The 13005-nt window shown below is 53.4% G+C and overlaps 1 protein-coding gene across 2 annotated transcripts in view; it reads right to left on the bottom strand.

The window, feature by feature from the left end:
* The window catches only part of SHANK2 (SH3 and multiple ankyrin repeat domains 2), a 560095-nt gene that overhangs the window by 402666 nt on the left and 144424 nt on the right, over nt 1-13005 (bottom strand). For both annotated transcript variants that reach the window (XM_043452087.1, XM_043452088.1), the window contains 2 exons: nt 12864-12980; nt 1053-1130 (listed from right to left, as the gene is read on the bottom strand). In XM_043452087.1, coding sequence (XP_043308022.1) covers nt 1053-1130; nt 12864-12980 — 195 coding nt within the window. The remainder of the gene's footprint in view (nt 1-1052; nt 1131-12863; nt 12981-13005) is intronic.

Here is a 13005-nt window from a genome sequence, read left to right as displayed (position 1 = left end):
AGGGAAGCCGGGGCCAAACGTGAGACCCCTGTCTGCCCAGGAAGCTGTAAAACTCCTTTCCAAACAAAAAGTCACAGGCACCTCAATGTTCAGTTTGAGGAGAGAGCGAGCGCGCCGACTGTGTCTAGGAAGAAAAAGCATTTCTGTAACTTCGGGCATTTAGCCAAAAAAAAAAAAAAAAGCCCTTTCATCCTAAACCATCTGGTCAGCTGTATCAAAATCCGATGGGCCCCACGTTTATAAAATGGGGTATTACTCAGCCATAAAAAGGGATGAAGCAGCGATACAGCCGGCAACACAGATGGATCTTGAAAAGGCCGTGCTGAATGAAACCAGCTCAGCACAAAAGACCCCGTATGGCACGAGCCCCTCCTCCTCTGAAACGTCCAGGGGCGGCCCGTCCCCAGGGACACAGGGGAAGGAGCGGGTGTCCAGGGGCTGCGGGGGGGGGTCAGGGAGTGACTCTTCTGGGTCCAGCGTTTTCCTTGGGCTGATGACAAAGCTCTTGACCCCACAGAAGCGATGCCCCACACGGTGCCGTGTGCCCATGGCCACTGAATTGCATGTCTGACACGGCTACGACGGCACATTTTGTGTAGTACATATTCTACCACAAAGGAAAAATCAGGACCCTGGCTTTTCGATCCACTTCGTAACCCCGTGGCCACTCCGAGCTGGGTTGTTCGCCCCCTACCCAGGACAGCAGGCCAGGTGGGGACACAGGACGGATGCGAGCCACCCCCCCTCCCCCAGGAGATGGTCCCCATTCACACGACGGGCAGCAAAGCCAGCACTGCCCACCGTTGCGATGATGACATCCGCGTCCTTCTGCTTCTCCCAAACTGCCTTCGTGAATCGCTCCCCGGAGGCATGGCTGCCTCAGCTGTTTGTTCTAATCGGAAGGAAGCCAGTGCGGACAGGCGAACTGAAACAGGGTCCCAGCTCCAAACGCAGACCCCGCCCCCGACACCAGGGCCGGGAGCTCGTCGACACTCGGAGACGGCGTGCGGACACGCGGCCCGGCGTCGCGGGGGCTGGAGGAGTCTGCTTACCTGGAACGGGGTCTGGCTGTTGTAGTTCTTCAGTTCTTTATCTCCACCTCGAAACAGAAGCACGCGCGCACAGCTGTCCTGCAGAGGGAAGAAGAGATCTGTTTGCAAATCACGGCACATACATCTTCCAAAGGAGCTTGTTCACAGGGCGAGCTCACAGGAGTTCAGAGACGTGGAAACAAAGTCAACAGGAGGGCGTTTCTGCTCACTGGAGCGGCCAGGAGTGGGGCAGATGGCCCGGATGCTGTCAGCTGAACTTACACTGCTGCAAAGACTTGGGACAGCGATTCAGCAAAATCTATAAAAATTTTACATACATACACCCCATGGCCAGTGATTCTTTTTAAGACTGACTACCCATGGAGAAAGCTGAGCATGGAAGAACTGATGCTTTTGAACTGTGGTGTTGGAGAAGACTCTTGAGAGTCCCTTGGACTGCAAGGAGATCAAACCAGTCCATCCTAAAGGAAATCAATGCTGAATATTCACTGATGCTGGAGTTGAAACTCCAATACTTTGGCCACCTGATGCAAAGAACTGACTCCTTGGAAAAGACCCTGATGCTGGGAAGGATTGAAGGCGGGAGGAGAAGGGGATGACAGGTTGGATGGCATCACCGACTCAATGGACATGAGTCTGAGCAAGCTTTGGGAGTTGGTGATGGATAGGGAAGTTTGGCATTCTGCAGTCCATGGGGTTGCAAAGAGTAGGACATGACTGAGTGACTGAACTGAACTGAAGTGATGCAGGCAGAAGGAAATGGCAACCCACTCCAGTATTCTTGCCTGGAAAATCCCACAGACAGAGGAGGCTGGCGGGCTACAGTTCATTGGGCTGCAAAGAGTCAGACACGACTGAGCAACTGAGCAATTTATAGAGAGCTATGCACACGCATATAAAATATGTACTAGTTGAAAGACCACAAGTAAACTACAAAAGGAAAGAAGAGAAAACGTGGAGATGGCAAAAATACTCTAAGGAAAAGTGGGAATCATTCTGGAATATTCTTTGTTTTTAAAACAACTTTCTACTGAAGTATAGTTGATTTACGATGTTTCTGGTATGCAGCAGTGTGATTCAGTTACACACAGATGCACATGCTTGTCCAGATACTTTGCCATCATAGGTTGTTACAGGATATTGACTATACGTCTCTGAGCCAACAGGAGGTCCTTGTTGTTTATCTGTTTTATATTTAGTAGGACCTGTACCTGTTAATCCTAAATTCCTGATTTATCCCTCTCCTACCTTCCCCGTTGGTAACCATGTTTTTTCCTATGTCTATGAGTCTGTTTTGTAAGTAAGTTGATTTGCATCATATTTCAGATTCCACACAAAAGTGATACATGTCTTTATCTGGCTCACTTAGTATGATCATCTCTAGGTCCAGCCATGTTGCTGCCAATGGCATTCTTTCTCTGTTTTACAGCCGAGTACTGTTCCGTGGTGTGCGTGCACCCCGACTGCTTCATCCACTCCTCTGGTGATGGACACTGAGGTCGCCCCCATCTCCTGGCTGCTGTAAGCAGCGCTGCTATGAACACTGGGGTGCAGGGATCTTCCTCAATTAGCATTTTGTCCAGATAAATGCCCAGGAGTGCGATTGCTGGATCATTTGGTAGCTCTATTTTTAGTTTTTTAAGGAACCTCCACAGTATTCTCCACAGGACGTTCTTTGCCAAGACAGTGATAGCAAAAACAAAACAAAAAACAACATACGCCGATAATAAAGTGACTAGAAAAAAATCCAAAATGTCTAACTAGAAAATATGAGTCTCAGAACGACAATATGGCTTAATTTCATTTCCATTCTAAAGTCTATATTTTAGAAAGCAATGAATAATCCTGAGAAGAAGTTACCCACTAACAGGAATTACTTTCTCAGGAAGGAGAAAGGGTGAGGGAGTAATCAGAAGGAATCTTTTGCTGCTATTTTCTGTACTTACACTTTCTAATGTCTTTAAGAGGCAGCCAATGTTCTTTTCCTGTGTTATGTGTACAATGAAAAGGGATCTAGTCCTGTCCATTTAGTGAGCATCTACTATTCACCTGGAGAGGCTAACCCTCTTGGAAGTCCTGATGGGGAGAGTGGGGTCAAATACCCACAGAGAAAAAGGCACGTGAAGGGAGCTCCCGGGTCGCCCAGTGGTGAGAACTCCATGCAATCCCTGATTGGGGAACTGAGATCCTGCTAACCGCACGGAGCGCCAAGTAAAATGAAAGCGAGACCAGTGGAAGCAGGCGGATGCAGAAGCGGTGATGACACGAGTCCTCTGCCTACTGGATGCAGCTGGGCTGTTACGCATGAGCAGCTTACATTTGGGAAGGGTGTTTAGATGCTCAAGTGCCCACAGGCGCTGGCCTCACGCAGGGGGGCTGCACTGTCTCCCACGGGGCAAGCCCTGCCCCAGGCCCATCTCCCCGGTCCACCTCCATCTACAGAGCCCAGAGCAGAGGCAACAGGCATGGCCACCCAGGTTGGACGCTTGGTAAATAACTGCGGAATGAAGAGTCCATGAGGCAACCGATAGGGGTTTCCACCCAGGGACCTGTTTACAGGGCCAGGCCAGCAGCCCCACCCCAACCCCAGGGGACCCGCTACCCTGGGAAGGGCAGGGGCCGAGACCAGGACACACAGCGCAGGCGGAGGACCTGGATGAATAGCGGCCTGGAGACGAGGCTGGAGATCTGGAGACGGGGGTGAGCGCTGCCCAGGGCGGGGGCTGGGGGTGGGGAGTGGTCTGGGGCAATGAAAACATTCTAATAGTAATTGTGGAGTGGTTAGCCAATGTGTATGCAGATTGAAAAGGCCCTGACTCTGGGAAAGATTGAGGGCAGGAGGAGAAGGGGACGACAGAGGATGAGATGGTTGGATGGTATCACCAACTCAATGGACATGGGTTTGGGTGGACTCTGGGAGTTGGTGATGGACAGGAAGGCCTGGCGTGCTGCGGTTCATGGGGTTGCAAAGAGTTGGACACAACTGAGCGACTGAACTGAAATGAAGCAGGTTGAAAAACACCGAATTGTATATTTTAGACAGGCAAACTGTATGGTGTGTGAGATAAATCTCAATAAAGGTGTTAAATATTATCAATAGAAAAGTAAGAGTCAGAGTCAGAGAGATCAAGAGAGACACAGAGAGAGACAGAGACAAAGCCAGAGACCAGCAGAGAAACAGTGATCAAGAGAGACGGAGACAAAGCCAGAGACACCAGTAGAGAAACAGAGACCAAGGGAGAGACGGACGCACACAGACAGAGAACGCCGGCAGGAAGGTGGCTCTGGGCCCGCCAGACCCAGCCCGGAGCACGCTGGGGCCACCCTGACCCCTGAGGCCCGGGTGAGGGCCCCCCGGGGCCTCTATCGCAGGACGATGATACGAATGGGGGGACACCCGTGCACGGAGCAAACAGGAGCCGAGGCAGCGGGACCCTCGTTCTCTGAGCCGCGGTCAGGCAGACACACGGGACAGGGCGGGGTCTGCTCACAAACCCGCCGGCCACAGGCGGGACCGCTCCGAGTTCTGCAGGAAAGACTGCTGTCGGGCGGCCGGGGTCCCGGGCCTCAGCGGCACACGTGGGTGGCTGCGGGGGTCACTGCAGACTTGGGGTGCACATTGCACAGGCCTGGATGGAGGCTGCCTTCGGGGACCGCTGTGGCTGGAGAGAGGGCCTGGGGACCACTGTGGGCTGGGTCTCCAAGGCAGGCAGAGAGACAGGGAGCCCCTGGGAGGGAGGGCAGCCTCCGTGGTGCCAAGAAGGACACGCGCAGACGGAGGTTAGGAGAGAAAAAGAGGCTGGAAGGGCACACGGCCGGGAGCCCGCTGCTGAAACAGCCGTGAGCATGTGATGCCCTTGGTTCAGACGGCGGGCAGGCCCGCACCACGCTGACAGGTGGAAACTGCAGGGAAACCCCAGTCTCGGTCTACACTGTCTGCACCTTTTCCATGAGTCTGATTTCAAGCGGTGCTCTGAGTAACTAAAAACACTTAAAAGAAAAATTTTAAAGATGGACCTCTGCTTGGCAAACACGCCTTTCACATTTGGGGTACAGTTAATCCCAGGCTGTAAAAGAAGAGCCCCAGGCATTACTTCCAGGGGAGATGAGCGCTGGATGCCGGCCCAAGGTCACACACCCTGGATTGAGGCTGGTCCTGTCATTTGATTCCGGAGCCTCACCTCCCGCCCTGCTGGTTCTGTGAATCAGCTTCTATTGGAACTCCTGAGTGTTCAGGCCCCGCCCCAGGCTCCTGGCCCCTAACCAGACCGCCAGAACCCACCCCACCAACTGGGGCTTGTTCATGACGACCCGAAGTAAGTTAGTTACTTAAAACGGCAGCGTTATCTTATCTCAGTGAGCAGTGCTCCGCAAAGAGAGAAAAGAGGAAAGGGTGTCTGAGAGAGCCCTGGCCCTGAGGGGACACGGGGCGCGGGGATCAGCGGGATTTGCAGGTTAACACCTGGGGTGTGGGGGGAGGGGTGCAGGTGAGCGAGAACGAACTCCGGGGGCAGTGAGCCAGGGCGACCCCCCCGGGGCTCGGGGACCTGAAGGCTGCCTGGGGGCTCATTCTGAACTGAGTTTGCACTGGCCCGGCTCCAGGGCGGCCGGGGAGGACTGGGGTAACCATCCCAGATGTCCGGAGCCACCGGGGTCCATCAGAACCCAGGACAGGAGTCAGACCCGCTCCCCACCGCTCTGCAAGGACTTCCACTGAAAACTCCCGTCAGGGAGGTTTATCTCCCAGGAAGCTAACAGTAACCCTTGCCAGGCACTGCCAGTCACACCCTCGCAGGAGGAAGCCGGCCAGGGTCCCAGAAAACTCCCCGCTCACCCCCAGAGGGACGGCTCTGAGTCAATGGCAACCAAGCGCGAGGCACACACCCTGTCGTTCTAATGGCTGCCAGACTCGGAAGGGGGAGAGGTTTCACAACCGAAGGGCAGGCGGTTCCCGTGACTTTATGACGACGACACGTGTGTATGTGTGTGTGTGTGTACAGACAGGTGTGTGTGTCTGTGTGTACATGTGTGTGTGTGTGTGTGTGTGTACAGAGAGGTGTGTGTGTCTGTGTGCACACATGTGTGTGTGTGTGTGTACAGACAGGTGTGTGTGTGTGTGTGTGTGTGTGTGTGTGTGTGTACAGACAGGTGTGTGTGTCTGTGTGCACACGTGTGTGTGTGTGTGTGTGTACAGACAGGTGTGTGTGTCTGTGTGTACATGTGTGTGTGTGTGTGTACAGACAGGTGTGTGTGTCTGTGTGTACACGTGTGTGTGTGTACAGACAGGTGTATGTGTCTGTGTGCACACATGTGTGCATGTGAGCACAGGTGTGTGTGTGCAAACACAGATGCTCTACAGTTCAGAAAGCACACCTATCCCGTCCCTTGATTCCACCCTCAGAGCATCCCTGCGAGAGGCAGTAGGAGGCCCATTTCACAGATAAGGCAGCAGAGGCCAGGAAGGCCTGAATGAAACCTGCAGCTTCAGGAAGCGATCAAGAGGAGGTCCTGACCCAGAGAAGCGGCTGGTGGGAGCCTCGCGGTGCCCGTGCGCGGCTGCTGGCTGCCCCATGAGTCCCCTTGCGAGGGGATCTTGAGGACACAGTGAGGTGTGTCTTCATCGTTTTAAAGGAGCCCTGCGTGTTTTGAGGGCCAAAGCATCAGGAAGAATATCCAATTATCATCCAGGGATGACTTTTGGAGACGTGACTAGAGTCGCTTAAATGTCACAGACACGAGCTACTCAGCACTCCAAATTATGAGTCAGGAATTCGTTTCCAGTTTAAATGATCCCTTAAAACGAGCCTGTCCCGGTAGACATAAATCCAGGAAGAATCCAGATACGTGCGATCAATAAAATGGTAAAGTGCAGAGCTGTCACCAGAGCGAGGGGTGGAACCTGGCTCCAAAGACCGAGCCTCTGTGAAGGGCAGGGCCGCAAGGACCACACCGCACGCGCGCCCTGACACATGGCTTCACCTGACTACAGTGGAGCATCTTCCTACCTCCAGTCAAGGGGTCAGAGGAACCCGTCCCCAAGGCCTGGAGGAGGAGAGATACAGGCTGGGATTTGAGCCGGGCTCTGGCATTCACAGCTCAGCCGCTTGGACCAAGCCTGCAACTGCTGGCCTGTACAAGGAAATGACAACCAACAGCAGCCCTCAAAGGCTCGTCGGGAGAATCTAAGGGGAATGTGGGACACCTTTCTGCACACCCTCAATGCCCAGGGGATGGTCGCCCCTACCAGGGCCCTCCACAGAGACTCCCACTGGCTACGATGCTGACAGCCACGGCGTGGGGTGTGGAAGAGGCAGAGACCAGACAGGACACAGCCTATCTCAAGAGGCCCGCTCCAGAGAGGCAGGGCTCGTTTATTTTTTAACCTTCCAGACAAATTTGCCTGGCTTAGTAACTTTTGATATTTCAAACTCTCTCCCTCCCTCCCTTCATTATCCAGGGTAGAAAAACAAACACCAGGCTGTCTGCCCCCCTCCCTCTGGGGCTCCTGGAAAGCCAGCCAACAGACCGAGGGAGCTGGAAGATTAGATGCAGTTTGCTGCTTACAATCAAAGCCCTAATCAGTTGACTTCATAAAAGAAGAGAGAATATTCCGATCACAGGGTGTTTTACTGGAAGTGTACAGGTGAGGTTTGCCTAAAACTGATAAAACACACAATCCATCCACAAAGCTGATGTTTTCACATTTAATGAGAATTCTGTTCAGTCAAATTAACGGCCGTTTGAGTGGGATCACCATCACCGTCCTAATCACCACCTTCACCACCACCAGCATCACCAGTTATTGTTGTCCAGTCGCCCAGTTGTGTCCGACTCTTTGCGACCCCATGGACTGCAGCACATCAAGCTTCCCTGCTCTTCACCATCTCCTGGAGTGGGCTCAAACTCATGTCCACTGAGCTGGTGATGCCATCCAACCATCTCGTCCTCTGTCGCCCCTTTGCTAACTCTTGCCCCAGCATCAGGGTCAGCTCTTTTTCCAACGCGTCCGCTCTTCGCATCAGGTGGCCAAAGTATTGGAGCTTCAGCTTCAGCATCAGTCCTTCCAATGAATATTCAGGGATGATTTCCTTTAAGATTGAGCTGTTTGATCTCCTTGTTGTTCAAGGGACCCTGAAGAGTCTTCTGCAGCATCACAATTCAAAAGCATCAATTCTTCAATGCTCAGTCTTGTCTATGGTGCAACTCTGTGCGTGACTACTGGGAAAACCATAGGTTTGATTATCATCACCATAGTCACCACCATCATCATCACCTTCATCACCAGTCACCATCCATCATCACCACCATCATAGTCACTTTTACTGAAAATCTACCGCATGCCAGGCATACCATATGTTTGTTTTCTATTTTAAGCCTCTTAGCAGCCCTGCCAGTTAGGTATAATTATCTCCACATTACAGAGGAGGGATTTTCTGGAACCCAGACTGCCATGTCTCCCTGCATTGCAGCTCTGTCTTGAGGCGGCTTCTTAATCCCTTTCCCTGGCTCCTGTCCTGACCCAAAGGCACCAGGTTGCCACCCCGGGAGAGTCTATTTCTCAGCATCACTCTCCAGAGTGCCCTATACGACACCTCCTTCTGCTTGAAGCAGTTTCTCTCGTTGGCCCTGAGCCCAGCCTCACACATCCCATGTGTGCAGAAAGAGGAAGTGGACTCAGCGAGGCCAGCACGCTGGTGACTTGGGGAGGACAGGGCCTCGGGTTAGGTATCAACACAATTGCCAGGTGTGTGTGACAGAGGCTGGGGGACCCTCGATCCCTCTGTCCACCCCTCCGTCCCCCCGAGGACGGCTCATCAGAAGGATGCTCGTGTACGCAGAGCTGTGTGTCTCTGAATTACACTGAGATGCCATCTGCACCAGCTTTTCTCACTGGGTGGGAAGTGGGGGGCGCTGAGGGCAAAGATTAAAGGTCACACTAGCATCCCAAGGAGGGGCACAGGGATTCAGGAGGCTGGATCCCAGAATACTCGCAGACTCTCAACTGGACGTGCTGTCCAGAACCCACGGGCCACCAAGCGAGTCTGTGACCCTCCATGATGGCCTCTGGGACAGAGTGCAAGGCTGGGTGTCCAAAGCGGGAGGGGCCCCAAAGGCATTTATTTCTACCTGTGCTGCTGCGGAGGGTCAGGTGGGTAGGGCTGGACGGCAGCAGGCGGGCCCAGGACCTTGGAGAGGAGACAGCTCTCACGCCCCGGCCAGGCTCCCCAGCACGCTGGGAGGAAGGCACGCGGCCTGGAGCAGGGAGTCTGTCCTTAACTTACATCTGCTGAGAGACCAGATGCAGCCTTCTGTGCCTGGGCCTGGCAAACTGGGGCCCACAGGCTAAACTGGCCCACTGCCTGGTTTATAAATAAAGTTTTATTGGCGCACAGCCACACAATAATCTGCATATCGCCTGTGGCTAAGTTCACACCGCAGAGGCAGAGTGGAGTAGCTGTGAAGACGTCCATGTGGTCTGAAAAGCCAGAATATTCACTCAGAGACTCTTTATAGAAAAAGTCTGCTGGCCTCTCTAACCCAAGGCAAAAGAGGCAGGGTCTTCCTACAAGCCCTGGGCGGCTCTGGGTCATCCCAAAGCCATCGGTGTTTGGAATGAGGACAGGTCCAGAGGACACAGAGGGAACACAGCCCCACAAATAACTCAGAACACAAGTTCCCAACATTCCAATAAAAAAGGTTACACTTTCAAAGATCATCCCGTCCTCCATTATTTCAAGAGACAGAAAACACAGTTTTCTGTTTAGGTTTTTTTCCCCCCCCATGATAAAATATGCTTAAAATCTACCAGGGAAAATTAAGGAATGCTTTCCCCGTCTAAGGCAATAATTAAGAAGCACATGTTGGCACAGATGTTTTACCAGCCAAAGCCAAGCCTCGTGACGTGTGTTTTTCTAGCCCAGCCGAGCAAGATATCCCCGCGCTAATAAATCCATTCCAGCATCCCTGTGCCTTGGAACACCTAGGGCCCCAGCTGTGTGCAAATCCCATCAATATGCTTTCATTAAGGAGCAGGCCAGCAGCTTTCAGGAAATCCCTTGAAGTCACACTGAAATGCTTCCCCAGCCCCATCTGGCCAAGCTGCTCTCCTGTGCCAGGAGCAGGGGGCACCCTGAGAGATGGCGGCTTGTGTCCCTGAGAAGGTGGGCCCAAGGGGCAAGGGGACGCCTGCAGGGAAGACAGGTAAGGCCTAATAATGACCTGGCTCTGGGCAGTTCCCCTGGGCTGTGCTGCAAAGGGCTATGGCGTGAAAAGCGCAACTCATTCTTTCAGGGGCTCATCAAGGAAAGGCTTGACTGAGGGCAGGTATCTCAACTGGGCTGTGAAGAATGCACGGGAGTTTTCCAGGGCAAAGTGACTCCCGTCACTTCGGAGTCTTGCCTGGAGGGCAGGGCTCGCATCCCACCCCCTGCTGCTCTCTGAGCATGCGGGCAACCCAGCGCGCCTGAGTTTTCAGTCCCTCTCACCCGGGAGAGCAAGGGCTTTACATAAACTTGCTCACATCAAGGCCCCACTCGTGGAGCCAAAAGTGAGCGGGGTCCTGAAGAGAGAGGTCTGCACTCCTGTGTTCACCGCAGCCCGCGTCCCCTGACGGATGAGACGATAAAACGTGCTCCATCTACACAAGGGGACACTGCTGCCGCTGTTCCGTCACTCACTCGTGTCCGACTCTCTGCGACCATGGGCTGCAGCACGCCAGGCTGCCCTGTCCTTCACCATCTGCCAGGGCTTGCTCAAACTCACGTCCACTGAGTCAGTGATGCCATCCAACCGTCTCATCCTCTGTCATCCCCTTCTCCTTCTTCCTTCAACCTTTCCCAGCATCAGGGTCTTTTCCAGTGAGTCGGCTCTTCGCATCAGGTGGCCAAAGGATTGGAGCTTCAGCCTCAGCATCAGTCCTTCCAGTGAATATTCAGGGTTGATTTCCTTTAGAATTGACTGGTTTCATCTCCTTGAAGTTCAAGGGACTCTCAAGAGTCTTCTTCCACACCACAATTCAGAAGCATCACTGCTTCGGTGCTCAGCCTTCTTTATAGTCCACCTCTCACATTCATACATGACCACTGGAAAAACCACAGCTTTGACCAGAGGGACCTTTGTCTGCAAAGTGATGTCTCTGCTTTTTAATATGGTGCCTAGGTTTATTATAGCTTTTGAAAGCTCTGATGAGGGAACATTACTCAGCCTTAAAAAGGAAGAAAACTGTGACACAGCTACAACCTGGATGAACTTGAGGACAGTACACTGAGGGAAGTAAGATCTGATTCCACGCGATTCCACTTGTAGGAGGTCCCTAGAGTTGTCAAGTTCACAGAGACAGAAAGCAGATGGTGGGGGCTGGGGGAGGGGACGGGCAGAGGGCTAATGGAGACAGAGTGTCAGTTTGGGGAGATGGAAAGTTCTGCAGACGGATGCGGATGATGTTCGTGCAGCAATGTGAACGTACTTAACGCTACTGAGATGCGTACCTTAACTGCACACTTAAGACGGTCAAACATTGGCTCTGTTTTACTTATTTAACCACAGTGAACAAGGAATTAGGTTTCCAAGGTGTTGCTCATGGTAAAGAACCCACCTGCCAATGCAGGAGACATAAGAGATGTGGGTTCCAGCCCTAAGTAGGAAAGGTCTCTTGGAGGAGGGCATGGCAACCCACTTCTTGCCTGGAAAATCTCATGGACAGAGGAGCCTGACAGCCTACAGTCCATGGGGTCACAAGAGAGTTGGACATGACTGAAGCGACTTAGCACGCAAGAAGGAATTATACAGAAAAGGCCCACCAGGGGCATGTGTGTACATACGATGGAAGCCTTGTGTTGTTACACGGCAGTCCCGCTGGCATTCAGCGGGGTGCCAAAATCATCTTGGGGGCTCTGTCAGCCAGCCGCTCCCATCCCCATTTCACGGCTCCTACCTGCCCGCCTCCAGGCCTCAGGGGAGGCCCGCTGTGGGGTACGTGAGACATGGTAACTGCAGACTCTGCTGTGGGGGGTTTCTGCCCAGTTCTGACCCTACCAGCTGCGTCCAGGACCCTCCTCTCACTGCCCATGACTCAGCTTCTCCTTCTATGACAGGGATCTGTGTGTCGTGTGTGCTAAGTCACTTCAGTCGTGTCCAGCTTTTTGTGACCCCATGGACTATAGCCCACCGGGCTCCTCTGTCCATGGGATTCTCCAGGCAAGAATACTGGAGTGGGTTACCATTTCCTTCTCCAGGGGATCTTTCCAACCCAGGGATGGAACCTGATTTTCTTATGTCTCCTGCATTTGGCAGGTAGGTTCTTTACCACTAGCGCCACCTGGGAAGCTCGCACGATAGGGATAACCATCCTCAAAGAAGCTGGTGAGGACCTCTCCCAGCTAAGCATTGAGGGTCTGTGCTACCTTGAAGCCCTAACCCCCAGTGTGACTGTCTGGAGATGGGTCTTTAAGACGTGATTAGGTTAAATGAGGCTGTGAGGGTGGGGCCCTGATCTGATAGGATTAGCATCCTTGGCAGAAGAGACAGTGGATGGCTGGTTTTGTCTATGCATAAGGGAGGACACAGCCGAAAGGGGCCAGGCAAACCCAAAGTGGGCAGACAGCCTTGCCCTGGAACCAAGCAGGGTGGCCCCTTGGTCTGGGACGTGCAGCCAGAACTGTGAGGAAAAAAACATCTGCTGTTTAGGCCGCCCCGTCTGTGGGGCTTCATTACAGCAGCTGGGACTGGACACCCTCCTGCAAAGCGCTGGGCACAGCCCGGCCCCGGGGTGCACAGTCACGGAGGGTGTGGGGCACATGCCAGCTCACTGACCTGGTTGTAGAGGGCGCAGACGTGCAGGGCGGTGTTCCCCGAGGCATTCTGGGCCCCCATGTCGGCCCCGTAGAAGAGCAGGTGCTCCAGATGCTGCACGTGGCCGTACCTGCAGGCCTGAAATGAGAGTCCACACCATGAG

Source organism: Cervus canadensis, chromosome 29 (assembly GCF_019320065.1).
Source record: "Cervus canadensis isolate Bull #8, Minnesota chromosome 29, ASM1932006v1, whole genome shotgun sequence".
Classification (NCBI taxonomy): domain Eukaryota; kingdom Metazoa; phylum Chordata; class Mammalia; order Artiodactyla; family Cervidae; genus Cervus; species Cervus canadensis.
The sequence above is the reverse complement of the archived record's forward strand: the minus strand, read 5'-3'. Positions and strand labels throughout refer to the sequence as shown.